This window comes from Molothrus aeneus, chromosome 14 (assembly GCF_037042795.1).
Source record: "Molothrus aeneus isolate 106 chromosome 14, BPBGC_Maene_1.0, whole genome shotgun sequence".
Classification (NCBI taxonomy): domain Eukaryota; kingdom Metazoa; phylum Chordata; class Aves; order Passeriformes; family Icteridae; genus Molothrus; species Molothrus aeneus.
The window spans coordinates 12,900,110-12,925,993 of NC_089659.1; the positions used below are offsets into that span (position 1 = coordinate 12,900,110).

Below are 25,884 nucleotides of genomic sequence, written 5' to 3' on the forward strand. Positions count from 1 at the left end.
GCGGCGCGTCCCGAGCCCCGAATGAACGCGCCGGTCCCGGCGGGCGAGCGGCCCTGAGCGACCCGCGAGCGGGGACGGGCTGTGCCGAGCGGCTCCTCCGCCCGCACCCCGCCCGCCGCACGGGTGAGTGACCGACCACCGACCCGCCGAGCGCCTGCTGCCCGCCCCGCCGCCGCCGCGCCGCTCTCCAGGGGCAGGCGCGGCGCCCCCGGCCCGCCCGCAGCCCCCGGCCCGGGGCCCGCCCGCCCGCAGCCGCCGCCACTCCCGGGGCTTCAGCCGGCCCCTGCAGCCCCGCGAGGGTCGCGGCACCCCGCAGTATCCCCTCAGGGTGCCCCGGGTGCCGGTACCGCCCCTCTGCCCCCTCCCCGGGCCGGCGGTGCCGCTCGCTCCGCCCGCCCCAGCCCGCGCCCTCCTTGCAGCGAGGATCCGCCCCCCCTTGTCTCCCGGTCTCGTTTCCCCCAAAATTCCACGGAATCGGGAGGGGGTCGCCCTTGCCGCGTCCCCCCGCGCTCCCCCTGGAACCCCGCGGCCGGGGAGGGGTCGGGCCCGGCGGTGCCGGCCGGGCCCCGCGGGGAGCTCGGGCGGATCCCGCCCGGGAGATGCCGCCCGGCCCCGGCCATCCCCCGGGGAGGCGGCGGCGGAGGTGCCGCTATCGGCCCATCTCCCGCTCCCCGGGGGAGGATGGAAACTTTCCTGGAGATCCTTCAGCGCTGGCTGCCAGATCTCCCTGACCGCGGGTTCTCTCTGTGTCAGGTGTAGTCACCTGCTCTGCTCTCATTGTTTAGGCGTTCGAGGGTTTGCCCTTCTCCCCTCGTATCTGCCCCCTCTTCCGTGTCTTTTTGGGTTTTTTTAAGAAAGTTGCATGGAGAAATCCCCATCCTACTTTTTATAGTGATTGTAGGATGCTGTGTGAATGTAACTCTTGGATAAAAATTTCTATGGCACCTGTGATTTGGGTTCTCAGCCACAGAACCCTACAGGATACTCCCCCCTTCTCCAAAATAAACCTCCCAGCAATGGATGTCCGACCCGGGAAACTGCAAAGCACTTGTAAGCTTGTGACTCTGGTATCTCCGGTGAGCATCTTGGAAAAATCAGCACAAATATTTTCTGTAGCTCTTCCTGACAGACCAAACCACTTCAGCATCTGCAGTGACATTTTCTGAAGCTTGTTTACTTCTCACAGGTTCTCCCTAGGTGCCTGAAATTTTCTTCACAAATATAAATCCTAATTTTTTGAAATTTAGTTTGGGAATCGTACAGGTCACACAGCAAAACAAACTTTACACATGCAGCATGTAAATGACTGTCCTTTGTAGGAAATACAGGTGAGGTTTTAACTCCTATAATCAGGCTCCTGAAACATGTTTGGGCTATAAACAGAAACTAGAGTCTAGGTTACTTTCCATTCTTTGGTGCTGAACAATGTCTCATGCACTGAGGGCATCCCGTGCCTGAGAGTTCTTGAACTTGCTCTTTTATATCAGGAAATCTGTTGCCTAGGGCTCAGCAGAGCAGCACAGAAACTACAGGAGGGTGCAAAACCTGCTGCTTTAAAGATAAAATAAAGATGCTGGGAGGGAAAGCACCACAGCTAATACTTTGGTGCACATAAGAAATGTGAATGCAAATGAACCCAAATTTTTTGGTGGAGAATGGTTGAGTGAATTTCTGCTTGTGTGATTCTGGGGTACATGTAACTTCTCATTTCTTAGATCAAGCCCATGGAAAATTGATCTGTATGGAATAATCTTTGTGTCTGTAGTATGTGTGTTCCATTTTGGTGGAGACAGTGAAAATCTCCCAGCTAGTGATTCCATAGTACATCACTCCTTGTGTTCCAGTCTGTGAGACTCTGACAAAGCTGACAAACAAAATTCTATCAACAGGAGATGTAATCACTGTTTTTTGTAGTTCTTACTCATTTGTTAGCCTTTAAACATGGAAAATCAAAATGCTGAGCTGTTTTTAAGTTGCATTTTTTCTCATTCCAATGAAACGTAGCTTGATACTTGGCAAACTAGATAAGTTGTTCTGGATGATTTAACTTGAGAGGAGAAAACAGAATTTTGAGTACTTGGATTCAGAATTGTGGGGCTGTAGCTGCATTACTTGGTTCATCTTTCTCAGAAAATGAGTTTTGTTTCTGTTTTTAATGGACAGGATAAGTGAATTTTGACACAGAGAAGTGATCTGAGAGTAGTGTCTTCTCACATTTATGAGAAAGCAAATGTAATTTATGGGGAGGTCTATAGATGTTTCTCATGCTAAACTTTTTTCCAGCACTCTTGAAAAATGTATAAATAGGGTAAATGCCCAGTGAAACAAACAGAACAAAAAAAACCCACAACTAATGTGGGCTTGGAAAGAAAACTTTTAGATACCGTTGTAAAATGCTTTCAGAATAATTTAATCTGATGGTGTAAAGAACATGAATTTCCTTTTTGGCCCGTTTGAGTTTTGAATAATTTTTCAAGTGTTAAATTATTTGTAATTGTGAAGTATTTCAAAACATATATTTGCTTTTTTTTTTAAACATCAACATCTGTGTATTGAGTAAAGATAGACATAATTTAAACTTCAATGTGAGCCTTAAAAAATCTAATTATGCAGAAGTACTTGAGGAAGTCAGGCTGTGTCAGGTTTGGGTGCTGCTGCAGTGATGTGCCTGTAGTGCACTAGGAGGTGCAAAGCAGTGAGCTCTGAGAAGCTTCTTTATAATCTTGTGTCTTGGAAAGTTGTTTTTCTTATGAATTAAATATGATAAAAGCCACCTAAATTTTTTTTTATGTGTGCTATATATTACTTTCATTTTCTAAAATACAAACTTGCTGCTTAAATTGAAGAGTAGTATTATTAGTAATTCCTGTTGCTGAGAGTCAGCAGGACCTGTGCATGTGTACAAGGAAATTCCTGATCTTCCTTTTAATAACTGGTATCATTGGTGTCAATATTTTAATAATGCAATCTGAAGATAAAATTAAACAGGTAGACTCTAGTGATTATATGTATATATAGCACACTGTTTAGACAAAAACAGAACTTTTGCATTTTACATTACTTTGTTAGTATATTTCTAAGCATCCCTTTGTGATTTATATTGGTCTATTGAATGTGAGATATAAACAAGTAATCTTTGTGATATTACTTCCTGCTTGTCTTTTGTAGGTCTTTTTCTGCTCCCAAATATTATTTGAATTTTTTAAATTGCCCAGATTTTTCTTTTTTAACATACATACATACATATCTATCTGTCTGTCTCTTCAGGAACCATTCTTTCTGCTCAGAAGGGATTACAGAATAGTCTTGTTTTTTTTTTTTTTCTTCAGAAGAATACTGTATAATAATTCTTTTGTGTTTTAACACTTAAGTACTCCCTATTGCCACCGCAGAAGGGTGTGACTGGTTTATCCAGATTGGCACATTTTTTGTGCAAATCAGCAAGATCCGAAATCTTTGCATTCTTGTTCTGAGTGTGCGGCAGCGGCTCCGGCTCGCAGTTAGAACAGAAAGCAAATGGAGCTGTTGGGAGGGCACAGCCTGGGGGACAGGACAGGCGCCTCTAGAGCAGGAGTTCTGCAGTAAACGGTGCAGGGCCAGCAGTTCCAAGGTCTGTGAAGATCTCTTGAAGCAGGAGGGTCTGACAGCAGGAGCTGATGGAAACTTGAGGACGTTCCTTTGAGAGGAGTGAGTGATACCAGCATTATGAGCTTCTGACAGCACCGGCTCTGCCCATGCAAATTGCAGAGAGCAGCCGTGTATTTTCATGCAGATCTGTGCCATTGTAGCCCAGTCCAGATGTTTTGCAACTCTGCTCTCTTTTTTATGGCTGGATTTTACACTTTTTTCCAACACAAATATCAGACCCTACGGTGGCTTTTCGATGGCTTTTCGTACTTAGCCGAGTCAAATGAAGAGAAAGGCTGAGGAGGATTTTATTGCAGTCGTGGCAAATTCTGATAGTGAGGCTCAAATTTCCAAAGTAAAAAGCTCTAAGAAAGTCTATTTGAAGAAGATGATGTTTTTTATTTCTTGGTAGATGTAGAAACAAATGAACTTCTTAACAAACTTCTTAATACCGGGCCAAGAAATTCATGCACTCATTGAGTATTCTCACTTTTGCACGAGCTGTGTCTGCCTGAGTTGAGTGCTGTGACCTCAGTGTTACATTTTAAAACGTGTTGCTGGTAGCCCCTGAAAAGTTTGTGATTCATACTGAGTTTAATTTTAAGTTACTTTTCTGAGCTGAGAACAGCAGCTCTCATGCACTTACTGATACCTGGTGTGGTAGTGCCAAACGAGCTGTTGGTCATGGGGAGGTTTCCACTGCAGCACCTCAGAGAGGTGTCTATAAAGTTTTGTTCCTAATGCTGTTTGAGTAGCCACAAGATACCCTGATACCAAAAGTGGTAACATTTTATCATCTCATCTCTACTCTTTACTCATCTGCCCTGAGACTTTGTGAGCCTTTACAGCCAAAACTGTGCAGGAGGCTGTGCTGGACTCTGTTTTTCTTTGCTTCTGTTTTTGAAGAAGTTCAGTAGCATGAATTTCATTGCATGTACATTTATATATTCTTTTCTACAAATTCCTTTCCTGTAATAAATAACTATAAAAATGAGTTGCAGTAATTTTTTTTCCCCTGATGATTCTCGTTGTATTTCCTCCTTATTTATTTTAAGTTTTCTGCTTTTGTATTATCATCCCAAGTTTTATTTTAATTCTCAAACTTATTTGTGTAAAGAAACTACTTTTTCTTGCTGAAAAAATTTCATTAAAATTTGGCCAAATACTGCCTCTGCCAGTCACTTGTTTCTTTGGCTATATTGAAGTAGCATAAAGAAAAGGGACAAATCACTTCCAAGCATCCAATACTGTATTTATGAAGCTACGTTAATTTGCCTTTTGTTGACGTTTACGTACTGATTGCAGTTCTTTTTCCCTGTAGCATTGAGAGGATTGCAGTGGCATTCTAAGGTCATTTAAAATCATGACAAGCTCAGTCGGACAGAAGAAAGTCTCCTCCAGACAAAGGAAGTGTGGGTTCTGTCGGTCGAATAAAGATAACGAATGTGGGCAGTTGCTGATGTCGGAGAACCAGAAGGTGGCGGCACATCACAAGTGTATGGTGAGTGACCGGGAACGGGATGGAGCTGGGAAAACGCTGCAAACACGTGGAAAAAACACCCAGATTGGAATTGGCACACGTGATTAACCACTGCACTTTGGTGGGTTTCATATCTATAAATTTCTCTATCACTTATGCCCTTAAAAATTAAAATACAGGTTTTGTCTTTGCAATTTTAGCTGTTCTCATCCGCACTGGTTTCTTCACACACTGATAATGAGAGTCTTGGTGGATTCTCCATTGAAGATATTCAGAAAGAAATAAAGAGAGGCACAAAACTGGTAAGTCCCTACTTTGGCTCTTGAAAATGAAAGACAGTTTTTTCATACCCTCCATAAAGTTTGCAAGGAAGTTGTTCGGTGTATTTAATCTATTTAATATTTTCTGTTAGATTTCTGAAAGAAATCCACATTTTAGGCTCCTGGGAAGGGTGTTATTGTGCCTTTACCAGTACATGAGTTTACTGCCAAAATCTAGTTTTAACTACCAAATACACCTTTTGCTCCTTTTATATTGATTTAAAAAATAATGCTGTGAATGTAGAGGGTTTATGAGGTATGTGGGTACAGTAGTCACTGCAGCTCTAAAAAATTAAAGAGATTGCACAGCGGTGACTTTTTTTAAATTCCTGGAATTAAAAATTCATAAGGAACTTTAAAATTATTATTTATTTAGAACTAATATTTTTCCAATCTGGGGAAATGAGTGAGGCTCTTCTTAAAATAACTTTACCAGACAATCAGTTCACTCCTCACATTAAAACCTTTCAGCTTGGTTATTTAAAGCACTCTATGTATTTACCAGTTCTTGGACCACTAGAGGAAGTCCAAAGTATTGTAGAACTACAATTTTAGAATAATAGTCTACTATTTCATCCACTGTTTCATTTGAATCTTTTCCCATCTAGGGAACTTCATTTGCTCTAATTAACTGAAATAACTGTTCACAGGTCATTCATGTTGTGATCAGGACTTTCCAAAGATCATGGAAAATGAAAGATCATGGTAGTAAATGAAACTAATGATCATAAAGAGACTTCTTGATTCTTGTGTGTCTTAAAGGGTTTTAAAGGTTTTTTCTTTTTATGTCTTTGTTGGTTTCTCTTTCTGCTTCTGAATCTCTTTATGTTTGTTCTATTGCAGTGGCTCCATTCTTGGAGCTCACCAGCTGTGTGTACCAGGCACTTGGTTCAGGTTTTTATAGAAAACCTGGATCTGGTCAGTCTAATGGATTCATAGTCCTGAGTTGGTTCCTCTTTGGAGAAAACATACAAGATAATTTTAGTTCTTAACTTAGGTGCCTGTCTCTGTGGCTGGCAGAGAGCTGCAGCTCTGAATCACTTTCTGGAGGAATTTGTCTTTCTCCACTGGCATGTGGGAAGTTTCAAGGTAAAGGTTTATCATTAGCTCAAATCCCTTCTCTCAGGTCTGCTTGCCTGGTCCATTCTGGGGGAGCACATTCAGCAAAAACCCCCAGAGCACTGGGTTAGGTGAATTTCTTGATGGCTTGAGCTCAGTTTGTGCTCCCCCAGGAGGTGCTGCTGGTCAGGAGGGCTCTGACAGTGGGGACCTCATTACCAGAGGGACAGTGACAGAATGTAGAGACTTTCTGATGGTAATTGATCTGTCTGAGAAAAGGTGCTAGGTTCAAACCTTGGTAGGCCAGGCACAAAAGCTTATGAAGTCTAAATATTTGGAAGAACAAGTCACTGATATCTTAATTATTTAAATTATCTGTGTTATTTCTAGTATCTGTGAATAGAAAGGTTTAGGGTTTTTTTTTGAAGAACATATCTAATTTGCAGCTTCTTATATACTAACATAACTTGAGTTAGTGACCATTTGGACAGCAGGCATGCACCAATGGAATAAGCATTTTATTACTTACTAAAAACGTGGATAAAATGTGTGTGCCCTGTTTTACAGACACATGATGGTGTTAATAAAAACAAAGTTTTCTTTCAGTCATTTCTGGCTTTCAAAAACCTGAGGTTCTGACTAAACTTGATTGGCTGGATATATAAGCCTAGGCTTTTCTAAAGGACTTTGATCAGCAATTATTATATATAAAACCATAATGGATAACAGATTTATGAGATAAACTGCCCATAAAAATTAGATAACAACTAGGCAACAGTATATAACTGTACCATTTCAGAGCTTGCAGAGGAGTAAATGGAGATGATCCAAGGCTTTGACATTTTTACTGTTCAGTTGACTTCGTTAAAATTGAAAAACAGGCTGGTGGTATATTTGGTAACTTTGGTGGTATATTTTTTTGGCATATTTGAGAGTGCAAGGAGAACTTGACTAAATGAGTGCAGGGGAGAAAAAAATGTATCCACAGAGATAGAGGGAGATACAGATATATATGTAAGGAATATTCTACATTGCATACTTAGATTTGGAATTGATTGTAACCTTTTGGGGGTGTTGGCAATATGCAGGATACAAAGAAAAAGCTCCAGTTGTCTTGGGAGGGGAGTTTAATGGGAAATCCTGAGATTCTGGGGAATATTGAGTCAGTAGAGAACAACAAAGACAAAAATTTTGTGATACTGTCAATTACTTCCTTTCCTACCACAGTATAAGAAGGACCATGAGCAATTTAGAAGGCTAATTTAGATAGCTGCTGTTATCTATGTATCTGATACAGGAAGAATTAATTAATGGGAAAGAAGAGTAAAGCAACAGCCTCACTTTAATCTTTTTTGCAATATAAGTACAAAGAGCAAAATTTAGTTTAGTTGAAATAAATTAATTGTGCTTACCAAATATTTCACCAAATTCAGTGTTTTGGAAAGGACTTTAGGACATAACTGTAGAAAAAAAAGTAAAGTTAGCTGCTGATGCTGAGGTAAATTTGCAGGTTATCAGTATTTCTGACTGCAGGATTCATTCTCAAATAGGTGTCATTTTTCCCCTCTTGCCTTTATAATATAATTCAGAATTAAACATGTATAATTATGATTTTAACTTTTCTGAAATGGTCAGTACAAACTGTCCTTGTGAGAGGGATATTCAGGTGAACAGTTGTGTCACTTTCATCAGATACATTCCACAAAAATAAATTACTTATTTTCTTCATTGAGCTGATGATGGTGGTTGAGTTGATAATGCATCTGATGGTTATTGCACTGTTGCACACTTGTAACAAATTTCTTAATTTTAAAATAAATTATGCAAAACACCTGAGATCAGGAAGAGTAATACCAAGCGCATAAATCCATTTTTTTTTTGTCACTAGGAGTGGTAAATATATTCTTTTTGAACTCAGCACAATTCATGTTACTTTTTGTTTAGTATTTTTTCTTTTCCTTTCCAGATGTGCTCTTTGTGCCACTGTCCCGGAGCGACCATTGGCTGTGATGTGAAAACGTGTCACAAGACATATCACTACTACTGTGCTTTGCATGATAAAGCTCAGATAAGAGAGAAACCTTCACAAGGCATTTACATGTAACTATTATTTATTTGTTATGTTTATTTTTTAATTTGTATTTTACATTCTTTGTTTAAAAAAACAAAACAACAAAGCAAAACAAAACCCCACTTTGGAATCGAAACAAAACTGTTGCAAAAAATTCTGATTATGATTGTGGCATTCAAAATAGTGATGTGCTAGAAAAGCATATTTTCACTGCAAGATTTGTGTATCAGTGAGTCTTATAAGTGGGAGAAAAATGTACTGGCATTTAAATTTAAAAGATGAGTAAATAATCTGTGATTCGTGACTGACTTGACAGTTTTCAACTACTTTGTTTATAGGATTTTATGTCGAAAACACAAGAAAACTACGCATAACTCTGAAGGTAAAATTATTCAATATAAATTTTTCCCATTGTAGAAAGATACTTGGTTAAATTTAATTTTTCTGGAGAATATAAATGTTTTCAGTAAATATTAGAACTACATATTTTCGAAAAACAATGAGTTTGGAAGTCCATCTGATTTCTGTATTTTCTCTAAAACTTCTTGGTTGAGGTGGGAAAAAACCCCAACCATAAATTTTAGGATGTTCAAAAGATATGATGCTCCATAAAACCAAAGTTTGGGTAGAAGTTATACTTTCCCTTCTTGGAAGAAGCTGGCTTATATTTGTAGTTAAGTATTCACAATATTAACATCTGAAATATTTTGTCAGGTAACAGCTGATTTTTGCTAATGTTCCTAAATATTCATTATTTTTTGTACTAGTTAATAGAGTTTAACTCTTGAAAAAAGAAACACCCAATAGTAAATGAAAAGGATTGTGATGAGTTCACTTACAGATAAGTTTCTGAATCATATGATTTAAAAAAAAAAATTTATGGATCCATCCACTAAAGCTTTGCAGAAAAGAATAGTGAAATGCCACAAATGTAGATATATTGTGTGGTCTGTTAAAATTCCAAACTACTTGTGCTGTTGTGTTTTTATGAAGTATTTTTCTTTTTTTCTGCTGTATCTGAATTTGGGTAAGCAGAGAGTTGGTAGTTTACTTCTTACATTGTTTTCAGCTGAAACGTCCTCAGATTTAACTAATGAGGAGTATGCAACTGTTTAGTGAAAATTAAACTTCATAAATTCCTTCAGTCTCTATGCCAAATGTATTTTTAAGATAATGTATTGCTTTTTATGCTACAGGTAGTAGACTTATTAATGGTAAAGGTTTGGATGTTATTTCAATGTTCAGAAAGATTCTGAAGGCAGCAGAAAATACCAAAGAAAATTGATTTTTTTTTACTCTATTTACATCATTATTGTTGTGTGCCTATATATAAAACTCTAATTTTACTCTTACTGGGTTTAAACAATAAAAACAATATCTATGTTATAATTAGTTCTCCAAAGAGAAGAGACCACATTATCTTGTGTTTGTTTGGGGTTGCTTTGTGTGTTAGCAGGCACAGAATGTTAAAGACATTTTGAGTCAGAGAGATTAATCTTTTTAACTGCTATTTTAAAATAATCTTTTATACTTGCTCACAAATGTCTCAGTGTTTGACATGTGTTTAAAAATCCCTCCAATTCTGCTTGGAGCTCAAAACCAATTAATTACTTTTTCTGTTTGGGATTCCTTGCAGGATCTGAACTTGTGCTTTTCTTTAAGAGTTTTCAGGAACCATTGTTTCCAATTTTACAGTGTCATTTTATAGCACCAAAAACTTCTAAATTTTATATAGATATATTGGGAAAAATTTGTGACTAAATTTTTGGGAAAAATTTTTAACTAAATGTTGATGATAGTAGTTTATTAAAATACTAATCTAGACTCATAGCAAGAGTCTCTTACATTGTGTATTTCCTCTTTCCTACCCTCAATGTCACTCAGAACAGCTGAGGCCAAAGAACCTGATAGTACATTATTCAGCACTTTGCACACATTTTTTTGTTTGAATATTTACTTCTGTCATGCTTCACACTTCTAGAAATAGCTTTGCACTTCTAGAACTATATGTAGCTAAATTTCACATTCCTGTTTTCAGTTCTTTATTTAATACTTCACTGAAATTCCACCCAGTGCTCTTTCCCAAAGAATATGTTTTCTTTTTAGTCCATACAGTTTTGGAAACTTTACCCATAAAGTAATTATTACTTACAGTTGTGGATTTGACAGCGCCAGGAGCTGGGGCTCTTTTGTGATAGACCTCCTTTAAATCAAAGGAAGTAGAAAAATATATTGCATATGCCTGATACAATGCTCTTAAGTAATTTCCATAGCAATGATATTTTGCTACATTGAACACTGATTAACTTCAGCAGACAGAAATTATAGTGGTTTTCAGAGTTTCAGAGTGGACTTGGGAGGTTTTCTTCCTTAATACTTAATTGCTGAAGTTTGCTAAGTGAAATGACAACTGGAAGGTGTTGGATAGTGAGATTTAGCTTTATATTTGTATTTTGTTTGTTTCTTGATGAAAATGTGAATGTCAAGGAGGCATTTAAATGTGAAAGAATGGTGGTGTGTGAAACCAGATAACAGACTTGGCAGAGGAGAGTGACTAGACAAGGCAGGGAAGCTAGATGTTAACACAGTGGCTTTTTTATCTTGTTTTAGTTTCATTTTCATTAATCTTTGCTTAGCAGTGTTTTCCTAACAGAGCAGTTAAAGCTTATCTGTGGTTCTGTCACCCAGTGTGAGGTGCTGGAACTATCAGTCCTTTTTAATGGAAACTTAACTGCTCCTTCTCTGCGTTGCTTTTTGACTGGGGATTTTTTATTATTATTCATTTGTTGCAGGTTGTTTTTTTTTTTCTTGGTCAGTTTAGAACATCTGTGGGTTCTTATCTTGGTTCTTTGAATCCAGATTTAATTGTTCCAGTCCAAGTATTTTTATTCTGTTACTTGTTAGTAGATGTTCAAAGAGTTTTTAGGATTGTTTGGTTTGTCCAGAACAGTTTATTTTCTGTAGGCAGCACTGCTGCATAACAGTGAGATTTTTCCTTCCCTTCCCTAGAAAATGGATGCTTCTGGGGGCATACTTGCCCAAGTCTGAGACCCAGCTCAGGCACTTCTGTTAGAAGTTCTAGCTTAAAAAGACTGTGTGTTAAACACTTAATAACAGTTAAAGAAAATTTCTTGAGGCTGCAGGGAAGTAATGTTGAAGGACCTATGTTGGGATTAAATTACCTGCTAAGACTTAATAAAAAGGACCTCATAGATGTTTTTTATTGCTGTTATGAAATTCAGGTGGTGTGAGGATTCATTAGACTTGGTATCTATTCATCAAGACAAAATTAATGAGTGATGGGAATTAATTTTTCTTCACATGACAGGACTTGAACTACCTTCTGCTTTCTTTGAATATGAAAATGTGAAGCATGGCAGCAGAGTACTGTGCTCTTAAATTCATTATCTATTTCAGCAGATTGTTGGGTTTGTCTAATTTATCTATATGGCCTGGGATTTAGGTGACATAGAATAGGAAAATTGTATTTCTCCTATATTTCCTTTGTGTAATTCAGAGTGATTTTTCTGTGCTTTGTTTCCATTAAATGGAAAAAGGACATCTAGGTTTTTGCCTTGCTGGCTACAAATTTAGCAAAATAACTGAATTTCAGGTACCAGCTTCATTCATAATTTTAGGCAAGCTGTCTAAGTTTTCAGTACCTAATAGGTTACAGGAATTGGTGCCAGTGCTTTCAAATGATCACAGCTAACCATTAGCTGAATTACTGTTCAGTTTGATACAATTGCATTTATTCTTTTTGAAGAATGAAGTATTGTTGAACTCATGTTTTGGAGCTGTTTGTTGGAATTTATTCCAATGTACTGGAAATAATTGTTGAAAAATGAAAAAACTGGCCTCTCTCAGTTCCCTGCAGGTGAGGCTGCCCTGGCTGATGTGTTGAATTTAAAACAAATTCAGCTGATGAGGAATAGTTTCATATAAACCAAGATAAGAATGTCATTTCATCTGTTACACAGTGGTAAGACAAAGACTAACAAAGAGCTGTGTGACTTCTCTTGTTAATGTTTAAAGCAGATGCTTGAGAACTGTGGGATCAGAAAATAAAATGTCTATAATTTCTGTTCTAGCTGTGCTCAAAGCCTCAGGGAATTATGTTTCCACAGTGGAAATAAGGACATTCCCTGTCTTAGCATCCTTTTCATGTCAGTCTGAAGATCAGACATGGAATCTGTGCTTCTCACACTGCTCAGTAAGTTGAGTCAGGAATCTGAATCAGGATATTTCTCTGAGACCTATTTAGGGACACTGCAGTCTGTAGTGCACTGAGTACTTTCCAAAAGTGCTGTGAAAACCAGGCAGGAAAAACATCTGCAACTTCTTGGCATTCCAGTTAGGTAACATTCTGATTCATCTTTGGATTCTTTGAGCAGTGTTTGTTCTCTGTTGCATTTTCTGTGGCCCAGGTTTGCGGTAACAATCAGGTGTAAATGGTTCTGTAATGTTGCACTTTGGGGTCGTTTGGATTTTGATGGTGAGAAAGTCTTCCCAGGCTCTGCTAACTCAGCCTGCCTGCTTCTGTCTCCTGGAGAATGCTCTGGGTGTGGCATCAAATGTGTACCTGGTGTTCCCACAGGAGCACTTGGTCCAGGCAGGAATTAGCAGTGTCCCATTATAGACTAATGAGGGTTTGTGCAGAAACTCCAAGGTTTTCTTAGGGAAAACCACAGGGCTAATGGAAAAGGAAAAATGTAAAAGTCATGTGGTGAAGGGTTTGTCCTGTCTGAGGAGCTGTCCTGTGGTGTTCTGATTCTCCCTCCCATCTAGGAAAGGTGTTACACAGAGAGGCTTGAGCAGCTCAACAAATTCATCAGACCAGGGCACATGAGCTCTCTGATTGTGCAAATAAGCCAAGTGCATCATCTCTCTTCAGTCTTTGCCAGTGTTTCTTTGCTTGAAAATGCATTTGAATTGTGTGTATTTACATAAAATTTAAATTTTATTATTATATTTAATAATAAAATAGTAAGAACTATTATATTAATTTTCTATGTTAAATATACTTAAATAAATAATCTCAAATACCTCATAACAAATAATTTCTGGACGAGAGTCATCAGTTCCTTCAAGTGTCTGAGGCTTTTGGAAAACATATTAGTGGCAGGACTTAAGGGGTAACTTAATTTTTTCCTCTCAGTTCTTACTGTAATTTAAATGTGTTTAATGTAACTTATTCTTTTTCCATTGAAAAAGATAACTCAAAAAATATATTCATCCTTTTGGTCGTTAATTTCACATCATCTGCTAATAAAAACTACCATTATTTCATGATTAGTTTACCTGATTTTGTATTTGTTTGCAAGGGGGTTTATGCAAATCCCTGTTTTTTATTATTGCTTATAGATGCATGCACATTTTTGGTATTAACTATGGGGCCAGTAAGGCTCTTTTGGGTTTTTTTTTTGATGTTTCTTTCCAATTTAAAACAATGATGTTGGCTCATATGGTTTATTTGGTTTCAACCATAGTTTAATGAGATTTTCCTCTAGCATGCTGAAGTACTCTTCTTTTTCTGCTATATTCCATTTCTCTTCTAAAAATCTAGTAAGATTGATTTTGTTCCTTGAATTTTTAATTTCTCTTTTATCCCAAATGCACTGTAAAACTTTACCTGCATATGTGTGATTTCAGATTTATATAGCAGCATGTCTCAGCCCCTTCAACATTCTATGCTTTGGCTTCTTTTCATGTCCAGTTCTACTTGCAAATATATTTTGCCAGTAGTTTTAGCTTTTATCCTCCTCATACAAAATCAGCCTGCTTTGTTTCTGGCTCTCTTATTCTGTTGGTTAAGGTACTGTAGGATGTAAATAGAGCCACATTTATTGTACACATCCTCTTTTTACATGTTCTTTCACAACCTTTAAATCACTTAATTCTTTATTACTTTGCTTTAACCTGGCTTTTGGAAAGGGGTTCCATGTGTCTTTCAAGCTGATGCAGTATGGATCAGTGATTTCTCAACCTCTTCTCTGCCAAGCCTTATTTTAAACAGCAAAACATCTTGATCCTTTTTCCTTCTAGTCATGATCAAAGGAGAATTTTTAGATTTCTCTCTGAAGCTGAATCTCCCTGTTAACAGTTGATGTAATATAGAGCATTTTGCCGGGGTTCCTTCTGTGGTACTTTGTACTGCTCATAGATTTCTAAAATGCAAATTAGGGGCTTGTTGCTACTCATCTGAATTTACAATATCCTATTCCTAGGTGCTTTTTAAAATGTAGATTGTTTCTTCTTGATTCCTACTCTTACCCCTCCTTTCTCAGGTCGTGTACTGGGCTCTTTTCAGATCTAGCCTTTAGGGACTTCAGAGGGAAGCTCCTAGAAACCTCCTTGGAACACTTTAGATAAAGTTACACTGAGAAAATTGTCCTAATTTTAAAAATCAATGCAGTAATGGGATATGGGATGGGGGGTAGTAGAAAAGGGAATTCTAGGGATTCTAGGGAATCTCAGGGGATTCAGAGGATGGGTGATATCCATGATAAAACATCACCTGGTCAGGGAGGAGTTGAACAACTTTTTGTGTTTTCCTTAGTTCAAGCTGACATGAGAAGTTGGAAACACCCAACCATCAGATGCCAGGGACACAGGGTAAGCTGGCAGTGGGCTTGAGGGGAGGGATAGGGCACCCACCAAGCTGTGAATTAAACATGAAGACCATGCAGGGCAGATGTGTTTGACACTGGTTCCAGTCTCCCTGTTCTGTTCTGTGGGTTCAGGGTGCTGTAAAAACGAGAGGAGCTTTAATGTTTGAGGTATCAGGCTTGGAGGACAGATGTGGCAGAGCAGATCCTCACATCTTGGTGCTGTTAGTCTCTAGGTCCACATCACTTGAAGTAGGAGATGTAAATCTTCAAGGAATTGTATTTTAGTGAAGGGGTGTCATGTAGCATCTGGGTTTTCATGTCTGACCTTCTCTGGAAGTTGTAGTTTTGAGCACAGAAGAGGGGTTCTCCTTTAAAGAAAGCTGTGCATTCTTCCTGGTTTTTTATCTTACACTGAAACTATCTTTTAAAAATACAGCATTTTTACTCTTCAAATCTTAAATATGCTAATAATGATAGACTAAAAAACAGCACTTCAGAACTTATTCTCTTAGGAGATTGACGCTTCTTCTAAGAAATTTGTTTTCATAAGGTGTGCTTGGTTTTTAGCAATTATAACTCACTTTCCGATTTTTTAAGGGGGACTGTAAAGAGTTCAGGACATACTTTAATGTTATTGTAGAAAATAAGGGTGGACTGAGGTAGAAAGCATTTTGGCTGACAAAATTGACAAGGAGCTTTGGAAAAGATAAAGAATGGCAGTGAATGGACTACGTATTGTTTCATGAAATAGTAGGCAAGTCCACTGAATTATTTTGGAAGGAATATTTTTAACTTCTTACTGATGTCATTTAAAGGATTACGGATTCAATAGTCACATTTTTGTAAGACTGTTTTTCTAGAATAACCATCTATGATTTCTGTAAATGTAAAAATAGACACAAATATTCACAAATTTCTTTGAATAATCAGTGGAGAGGTCATGTGATAAACAAGATGAAAAGATAATTCTTTTTGAAAGAAGTTTTCAGATTGCAATAAAATTTGCTATATGCAGTCCAAGAGGTCAATATCTAAATTGCATAATCTTGCTTGGGGAATTTAGCAAGTGGTGACAAATGGAAAATAATGTTGGATAGGAAATACTGAGAAGAAAATGTAAACTGTATTTCATTACATCATCTGTGTCATCATGTATTTAGATTTTTTTCAGAGTAAAATAAATGGTGCTTTACACATGTAATTAGAAAAGAGTAGTTTATATATTAAAGTATAGGGATGTTGTAGACAGACTGATGTGTCCTAGCAACTTGGGCAAATCTGTATATAGCTGAATAATCTGTAAGTTTAAACTAAAATAATTTGCAGATCAGTATAAATTTCAGTATAACCGTTGTGATGCATTTGGATGAGTTTTCTGTCCTTCCTTAATAACTGAGCAGAAGCTGTAGCTTTCCTTGGGGATTAGTGACAGATACAATGGATGGAGCTGAGCAGGATGTCCTTGTGTGCCAGGCTGGGCCAGGGCTTCACTTGTCTTCTGCTCACTTGGTGGCTGTGGAATCTGTTCAGCACTTGGACTTCAAGTTTTGTGCAGTTGAGTCTCTGTTATCACAAGATGGAAATGTGATCTGAGTTCTATGTGATAATAGGTAAGAAAGAGGAGTGCTGGCAAGGAAGCATTTAGTCTCCAGCTAAGATGTCCTATCTGGACACTAGAACAAAATGGCAATATCCATCAAGTGAATGTTCCAGGTCTTCTCATTACCATTCCTTCTTTTTGGGGGCTCATACTGATGTTTGTGGTCTGGGTTTTGAGAATAAAAGTCCTTCAGCAGGGTCTGTGCATGTTCTTTAAACAAGTCTGAAATTTGTTTGTGGTTCAAGCAGGGGTGGGTGCTACAGATTAAAGGAAAAAAAGGAGGGTGGTTCTGCGAGTAGGAAAGTTGTTAGTGACTGAATAGAGCTGGTTATTAGATGTAATTATCAAATACAATTTAACTAGATCTTGTTGGAGGTGATCTCAGTCTTGTAGAATTGATCAGTATCTTCTCTAGAACTGTGAGTTGTGCAAAGGCCAGTGTGCCCAAAGGCTGGGCTCAGCTCTGTGCAGCATTCACAGCTCAGCTGGCATTTGCAAAGGAACTTGCCAGGCCTCTTTGGCATGTCTGTATTAAAAAATGTGTTCTTATTTTCCTAATAGTCTGTAAATACTTGATATGGGATGTTTTCAGTGGGGATGATTTCCTCTGAACTGGAGGCTGGTTTTAGCTGCAGATCTAAAAATATTCTGTAATGACATAAAATTGTAGATTTGTTTCACTGAAGGCAAAATACTTTTCAGTTTTAAAGGTTGATGTTATAACCCAATGGATGAATTTTTTTCTTAAGTCAACAGGCATCAATTAATAAAGCAAGGAGAGAGGTATTATTGGGTACACTGGCATACTATCAAGGGCAATTTACATTGGAGTTATGCATCTTAAAATAATATATTATCAGCATATTTCATGTGTGAAAACACTTTCCAGTTTCAGTGTAGATTAAATGAATGTTTTTTTCAGTGAAGGTGAAGATGTGTGTCTAAGGACACATTTTGGGTCTGAAAATAGAAGTTGTAAGAAACACTAAACCTTCTTATGTTTTAAAGATGCAAAGCTGTATGACATATAAGAAGTAATGTTTTCAGAATCTGCAGTTGCATGTTTGTAATATGGGGAAAAGGTGCTATTTTTATTTCTGACTAAAATTTGGAAAATACAAGTTGTGGTTTTTCTTGTCTGGTGTTGGTGGGTTGTGGGTTGGTTTTGGTTTGGGGTTTTTTTTAGTTTATTTTTTATAAAATTGTGGAGAATCTTATTTAATGATGTTTTCTGACTTCTAAAGCAGATTTAGAAGACAATATCAATGAACACGAATTGGAGCCTTCACCTCCCAAAGGAAAAAGGAGGGGTCGTAAGGGAAAGCCAAGAAAAACAAATTTAAAAGGGCAATCAGAAGACACTAGATCTACGTCCTCACATGGCACAGATGAAATAGAAAGCAGTTCCTATGTAAGCAGTAAATATGCTAAACTTCTTAGAAGACAGAATTGCATATTTCTTCTCTGAAATATAAGTTTTGTGAAAATTTGCATTTGTCTGAGCCTCCAGCTGGTGGCCACAGGCTTTTAAAATTGCAACCTTATTTGTATCCCAGCAGTATATTTTAGTAAAATGTTTTTCTTTCAGAGAGACAGGTCTCCCCACAGAAGCAGCCCCAGTGATACAAAACCTAAATGTGGATTCTGTCATGCAGGTGAAGAAGAAAATGAAGCTAGAGGAAAGCTTCATATATTTAATGCCAAAAAGGCTGCAGCACACTATAAGTGCATGGTGAGTAACAGTATTGTTGTTAACCAGTCTATTCTGTGAATTTTGTCTGAATTGCTATTTTGGATTTTAATACAGTACCCTCACATGTAATTATGCTGAGTATTGTCTGGATGTTGATGATCTTAAACACTGAAGTGTTGCAAAGTGAGCAATTCATTTATTTTCACTGCAGGCAATATGAATAAAAGTTGGCTTCATGCTAAGAGATGGAATTAGCTCAGGGAGATGCTTTAGCTTATTAAAAATGCTCCCTTAGTGTCTAAATGCATATGAAGTTTTTAAAAAGGAAAACAGAAAACAGTTTTAACTAAAAGAATCCTTTTCAAGAATAAAACAACTTTGCAGGCATTCAGGGACAATCTGAGAAGAATCCATGAACTTTGTTCATTTTCTGACCTGTGGATTCAGGCTGTTTGAGTTAAGTAGAGTGTGAGATATGGAAGTTCCAGGAAGTTCCATCTTGCCTTTAGATGATCACATTTGTAGAACTGTCAGCCTGAACGGGATCTCATTGCAAAGAACGTGAGCAGACAGTGCCATGAGTGAGGTGGGGCTTTGGGTAACAAAATTCACTGGTTCACATTGTACCTCAAAATAAATAAATAGTCCAGGCAATCTGTGGAGTTACTCATTGACTCTCTGTACCCAGTCTCACTAAACAGAGAGCTGCTGTGTGCCAGAGTCTTAAAGTAGCAAAGCTCTTTGTTACTTTATCTACCTGAACTTCAGTTTTAAGGCAGTTAAAGCTGAATATACCAGGATGATGGTGGAAGGGATGGTATTCTGTTCTCCATTTTCATCCCTCAGGACTTCACAGCTGTATTGACATGAGGGTTGAACCTGAATTACATATATGTCACAGGGAAGGAAATGGAATATTTCTAAAACGTTGAGTGTGCAATTGATAATATTTTCCATTTGCTACTTTATATTTTCATCCTATCATTACTTCTCGTCTACTCCTCTGTCTTTTAAAAGAAATTTCTCCAAGGCATCAACAACTCTAATTAAAGCAGTCAGGTGGGGATCAGAAGGAATGCTTTAATTGCTCAGCATAGGGTTTTTCCTAGTTTCTTGGTAAAGCACATCTTGTCTGAGATCACAAAACAGGATGTTCAGTGCTCAGTTATTCCTGTAAAAAAAAATTCCAAGCATCTTGGGTTGTTCATCTTGAAGAAGGATGTTCATCCAACATCTTTGGACCTGACATTACTTTGACTTGCTTGTTTTACAGTTGTTCTCTTCTGGCACTGTCCAGCTAACAACAACTTCAAGGGCAGAATTTGGTGATTTTGATATCAAAACTGTACTTCAAGAAATCAAGAGAGGAAAAAGAATGGTATGTACCCACAGAATGTAATGAATGTGTTAGTGATTCTGCTAAAGTCTGTATAGCTCTGCCTCCTTCCTTTTATGGAACAATCTTTTCCATCTTTTTCTAAACACAAAATTAAAATATACTGTTACTTGTGGGAAGCACAGCCAGATAGGAATCACCTTAATATTAGTGGTGTTTGGGCTTGTGGTATTTGGGATTCTTTATTACAATTGTACATAACTGTTATGATCACAGAATTATATGAATTATATGATTCATATTAGCCATGCTGTAACTATAAGAGAGTAACAGCTTTGGACCTGTGTTACTAAAAGCACACTGTGTGGAGCTGCACATAAAATTAGAGAATATGCAGTTCTTGCAGTGAATATATTCTCTAAAATTGGAAACAAACCAGTGTTTCCAACTGTTTTGGTGTTTTAGTAGGAAAACATTTTAAGATCTTAGAGATGGGGGTCCTGGTAAAACATCACATTTTATTTTATTAAAACTCAGGATGTTTTTAAAGTGCTAAGAAATTTATAGGGGATCAGAGAGATAATAAAAAACTAGCAATATTGTTCCTTGAAAAAAAAAATTTATATAATTTATATATTAGCATACTAACTTCAGCAGCAATAAAATGGCCTTGGACGTGCAATAACATGTTTTGTAATCACATAGCAATTTTCTGTGCAACAGACAGGTAAATCCTAATGTTCATGTTTTTGTGGGTTGGTATCTTACAGTTTCTGGTTTACCATGTCTTTGATTAACTTTTCATTGGAAGGAGGATCTGCCAGGGGAATTACTGTGTTCCAAAGTGTTAGCCATAAATATGACGAACATTAAACTGAGTACTAAGAGACACAAGACTGAGATGCTGAATGTTGCTGTTCTCTTCTTTCCCCTGCACAGAAATGCACACTCTGCAGCCAGCCTGGTGCTACTATTGGGTGTGAAATCAAAGCCTGCATAAAAACATACCATTACCACTGTGGAGTAGAAGACAAAGCTAAATACATTGAGAACATGTCACGAGGAATTTATAAGTAAGGACCTATGTAATTGGTTGAATCTGCTACAGAAGTAAAGATATTTCATCACACTTTTTCTGCCTAACTTGGCTAGTCAATATGTTCTTTAAAAAGAGGATACTATTTAGCTCAAAATGGTACATTTAAGTAGTTGTTGACTGTTACTCTGCTAATTTAAAATTTCTGTACTGTTGTAAATAGGAGAAATGAGAAAATTATTTGACTTGTATTATATTTGATTCTCCAGAATCTGTAATTTAGATCAAGAAAATTGATGTCATGATTCCTCCATATTGATGTGTTTGTAGCTTCCTTCAGGGGCTTTTTGGACCCCACAAGTTTCCATCCTTCCTGAAGAGCTGTGGCTTGGCTGCAGCTGAGCTGCCGTGCTGTGCCCACGAGAGGGCATTCGCCGAGCAGGGAGAGAGGCAGGTCTGCCAAACTGGGATTGGCCACAGTTTTGTTGGCTGCTCTTGACCCTTGTTTTCCTTCTCGGTTTAACTGATGCTTCACTGGAAGCTGTGAATGATTTAAGAGTTTGCAACTGACTTGTAGCACATCTCGAAACTGATTGAGATAAGTCAGGTTTTGATGGATGTTTTCAGTGTAAATTCTCACTGTTCCTTTTATTGTGCCAGACTCTATTGTAAAAACCATAGTGGAAACGATGAAAGAGATGAAGAGGATGAAGAAAGAGAAAGCAAAAGCCGTGGCAAATCAGGCACTGACCATAATGACATTCCTCAGCAGCAGCTCAATGGAAACTAGGTATGGAAGTTCTCCTGACAGATCTGTTACCAAGACTGAAACGCAATATTCAATTAATGTAGTTTACTGCAGTGAAGTATTTCAATCTAGTGTATGCAGAGTACTTTTTATTGGCATACTGTAGAAGAACGGGGAGGATTTGTTGTTTTTTAAATCCGGCTGACTTTGTAACAGTGTAAGAAGGGAGGCCCTCATTTCTATTGCTAAATGTAGATGTAATGTCAGAGCTGTGAAATGCTTTTCTGTATGATTTTAAATTTACTATTGTTTTCATCATTTTTTAAACAGGTTCAAGGGACAGAGTTATAGAACTGGGAATGGCTAAGACATCATAACTACTAATTCTTTTAAATTGTTTTCTAAAAATCAGAAAAGGGTTAGTAACTTTTTACTACCCAACTCTGTTAGAAATTTCATTGAACTGCCTGAAACGTTCATGTGTGTGAGCCTTCAGTAAGTGGCAGAGTTTTACATGTCAATATTATGTAGTTTGTAGTCTGCAGTGTCTGGAAAAAAATGAAACACTATATAAATGATATGTAATATGTACAGTGTCAAAAGTTAAGGCAGACATTGAAATGAAGTAAGATCTATATTTCTGGACTGAATAAAAACTTTAAGATTTGGAATGTGTAAGTTGTTTAGTGGATTCACACAATGAGGGAAGGTCTTAGCTAGTTTAATTAACAACACGGACAAGTCCTTGATGGCAACGAGCTGGTACTTTGTGAATTTTGCATTTTCTTCCTGCACGAGTTCCGGAGGCCGTTGATGGCAGAGCCGCGCTGGTCTGGCTCGGGCAGCAGCAGTAGGAAAGGACTCTGTGTACACCAAGCACGCTTGAACATTTCAGGTTGTTCCTGTTGTGATTGCTCATTCCGCCCGGCATTGTTTGCGGGAGATTTACTTGAGCAGCTGTTGGTTCTGAGCTGTGAGCTTTAGAACTCATGCCAAAGGGCTGTAGTTCATTCTTTCCCCAAAAACCCACCTCTTTCTGTGTCCTGATTTACAAAGAACACTTCACCAAGTGTGATTAAAACCCTACTATACAAATGTTTGGACTTTGCAGCCCAATCTCTTTTACTTCAGAGAGTTACAACTCTTAACTCACTATGGAATTTAGCCACCATATCTGACGTCCATACCTCAGGTGTTCTCTGTTGTGTGGAACACTTCATGTTTTGTCAAGAATGTGCATAAAGGTCCCATATTCTGTAAGAAGAATGAGGAAGCAACCTTTTTTGCTAGATTGGTATTTATTTTTTAATCATATGACCACTATATGGGAAAGTTCACGTATCATCCTTATTGTTTTAGTGATTTTTTTTTCCTTTCTCTGTCAAGTCAACAATCACATCATGGAATTCTACTTGCTAGAATTTGATGTTCCTTGAGGGAACGCTCAGATCTAGGCTATACCAAACCTAAAGAACAGTCCTCTGACTGCTTTCAAAACACCTTGTCATTTCTAATGGCTACTGGCTTCTTCAATTGGTCTGTTAAAGCACATCCTCAGACTTACTTAAATAAAACCAAAAAGCTGAATCTAGTCCACACGTTTGTCTGTTGCTACCACATCACCTTATTGTTTGTTTAGGGTTTTGACTTGTTTCACTCTGAGCTCCCAACAAAACTTCTGAATTTGAAGGAAAGAAACAAGCAAAAGACACTGATTTGACTATAAACTGCTACAGTTCTTCTGTGATTGGTATTGCAAAAACGGTTCATATGTAACATGAGTTTCTGTAGCATTTTTTACTTGTATTTTTAAAAGATTTAACGTGTGTCATTTGTCTTCTTATGCATTCCCTTAATGTCTTGAGGGACTCAATTACTGTATATTGGAGTTTCTAACATTTTACCTGTTAGAATTCAATCAATTCTGTTTGCTTTCCTGGAGAATAATCCCGTTTGGAAAGAAATATTGCTGTGTACAGAAAATATTCAGTTACTGCTCTAAACATGATGCCATTGCTCCTTTTTATTTTGTATTTGTAACTTTCAAAATTAAAAGTGTGACTTGAATTGCAATTGACAGATCGATTATTGAAATTGTCTATCAAGGTGTTTTGTTTCTCCTAGAACATGAACATTTTTCAGCCACTCAGAACAGTTTTAGAATGCAAAATAGCATCCTTCAATATTTAAATTACTTCAGTTTGTGCCTCAGACATGGCCCTCCCATGGAAAAAAGGCACTTTGTTTGCAGCTACTGTATTTAACTAAGTTTGCATGGGGTAGATCTGCCAGCATACTGACTGTACTTGAGACTGAGCTCTAATTCATTGTGTCAGTGGCTTAGTATAATATTCAGTCCAACAACTCACCTGTTATGGATAAATTAACCCATTCCTTGCCTTGAAGAACCAGAACAGCACTTTACCTTCGGGTAGCAAAAAAGCAAGTGGCTGATTTCCCTGTTGCCCCTGAGTGCTGAAATGGCCTGGTGAAACTGTCATCAATTCAGAATTCATGGAAGCAAAGTCAAAAGCAAAAACCTTTTCTTACAAGCCTCAAATTTGTCATAACTGACTTCAACTCATGTATGCTGGGTAAAAGTGCCTTACAATGTAAAAATTGTATTTATATGTTCCCAAGTAGCATCACCTGCTGGGGAGTAATTCTGTCGTGGTGTTAATATTTAGAAGAAATGTACCTCAGCAGTGTATTTACTGTACATCTCTTACGTCCTTAATTGTAGTTTTAAAAAGCATGACAATGTATCATAGTATACAACATTTACATCATTTTTTTAAAAAACAAAATACTGCCATTACTGTCTTTTTATGTGTATTTTAGCTTGGAATTTCAGACAGTCTCTCTGAATTTTTGGGGGTTTGTTTTGGTTTGCAGGTTTTTTTTTTTGGTAAAGCAATGTAATCTTTGCAAGCATATATTGAAGATTATTCTGGAGCATCTACTGCCTTCCCAGAAATGTTAGAAGTAATGAAAGTGCTCTATAGGTGAACTAGGTATGTTTAAATTAGCTAGTTAAATTAATACAGTCAATTTGTTACTGAGAGGTTTTTTTTACTAGGCACCTTCTGCTTTCATCTCACAATCGGAGAATTCAATGTCATGAATTCAACAAAACTTGTCTTAAAAAACTGGTTTCACTTTAATTTTTTAAATTTTATTTTATTATTGTTACTTTTTGCCTTTGGGCATTTCTTTTGCTCACAAGAGGATGTGTGCTGTTTAAGATGCCTGGAACCCTCTGAGAAGGGAGGTTTCTCCCCAGCACCTCTCCATTAAGAGATCTCCCCAACTCACTGTGGTCTCACAGATCTGTGGTTCTGCTATTCCCAGAAGGACTGTGCCAAGGAAGGACAGGCATCACAAGGATCCTGTTCAGATCTCTTGAGGATACAGCTGGTGCAATGCCAGAGTCCCGAGGTCAATCCCCCAGAGCAGTGGCTGTGCTGTCCAGGGCAGGGGGAAAGGGCTGGTTCAGTGCCAGTGCAGCTCCTGCAGCACGGGCTGCTCCACAGCAGGTTCTGTGATAAGGCTCCAGTAGGAGCCACACCTGCACTCCACAAAGTCTCAGCTTCAGGTACAAAGAGCTGTGCTGATCTATAATGCTTTGAGTCTGCCAAATCTGGCCCTAAAATGTAGTGTAATAGAAGAGTTTGCCTCTTACTCCTGCCTATAGGAAAAAGAACTTCATGCTAAAACAGAGTGAAAAATGAAGAGGTGATAATCTATTTGAAATATCAGACTTATCTGACAGGTGATAATCAGTGCATTCCAAAAATACTAATACACTGAATCAGATTGACAAGAAAATTAATCCTCATTAGATTAATTTAATCTGAAGAGAACCGAAAGTGCATGATAGCAATTAGTAACTCTTCTTCCATGTCACCAGAGTCAGATTCCACTATATTAGTGATGGAGGTGAAAAAAAACAGAACACAGCCCTTGATTTATGTACTTGGTGAAGCAGTTCCTGTACATGGATATGTATGCACAGCCATTAGTCTGCAGTGACATCTCAGCCCTTAATGAATCCTGGAGAGCTGTTGCTTGTCAAAGCACTCAGGTTAGGCCAACGTTTGCAGCTTTTGCTCTAGCATATATTTACATTAGGTGTAAAGACAAGGAATGTGTGGAAGAGGGTAAATGCATTCCTATCTACAATGTTATGTATATTTTGTTCCTGTTATATTGGCTTTACTTCCAAAGTTGTAGTTTGCAGTATTAGTTTCTTTTTATTGGTATCCTTGCATATATATATTCAATAAATGAGTTATGAATTTCA

General features: G+C 37.9%; 1 protein-coding gene across 2 annotated transcripts; it reads left to right on the forward strand.

Moving 5' to 3' along the window:
- PHF6 (PHD finger protein 6) lies at nucleotides 1-25,884 on the forward strand. 2 transcript variants are annotated; one of them, XM_066559528.1, is made up of 11 exons: nucleotides 1-123; nucleotides 4,949-5,128; nucleotides 5,308-5,409; nucleotides 8,453-8,586; nucleotides 8,896-8,939; nucleotides 18,013-18,179; nucleotides 18,357-18,500; nucleotides 19,735-19,839; nucleotides 20,737-20,870; nucleotides 21,494-21,623; nucleotides 21,912-25,884. In XM_066559528.1, the coding sequence occupies exons 2-10, from the start codon at nucleotides 4,991-4,993 to the stop codon at nucleotides 21,621-21,623; spliced, it is 1,098 nt and encodes a 365-aa protein (XP_066415625.1). In that variant the 5' UTR covers nucleotides 1-123; nucleotides 4,949-4,990; the 3' UTR covers nucleotides 21,912-25,884. The 2 variants fall into 2 exon arrangements, with proteins under 2 accessions (XP_066415625.1, XP_066415626.1); XM_066559529.1 differs by having other exon boundaries at nucleotides 18,016-18,179; nucleotides 21,494-25,884.

Excerpts from the sequence above, each read along its gene's own strand:
- PHF6 (XM_066559528.1), top strand. The coding sequence starts at position 4,991 with ATGACAAGCTCAGTCGGACAGAAGAAAGTCTCCTCCAGACAAAGGAAG. Across the intron at positions 18,501-19,734 it reads CAGCACACTATAAGTGCATG|TTGTTCTCTTCTGGCACTGT; the intron begins GTGAGTAACAGT and ends CTTGTTTTACAG. Across the intron at positions 20,871-21,493 it reads ATGTCACGAGGAATTTATAA|ACTCTATTGTAAAAACCATA; the intron begins GTAAGGACCTAT and ends TTATTGTGCCAG.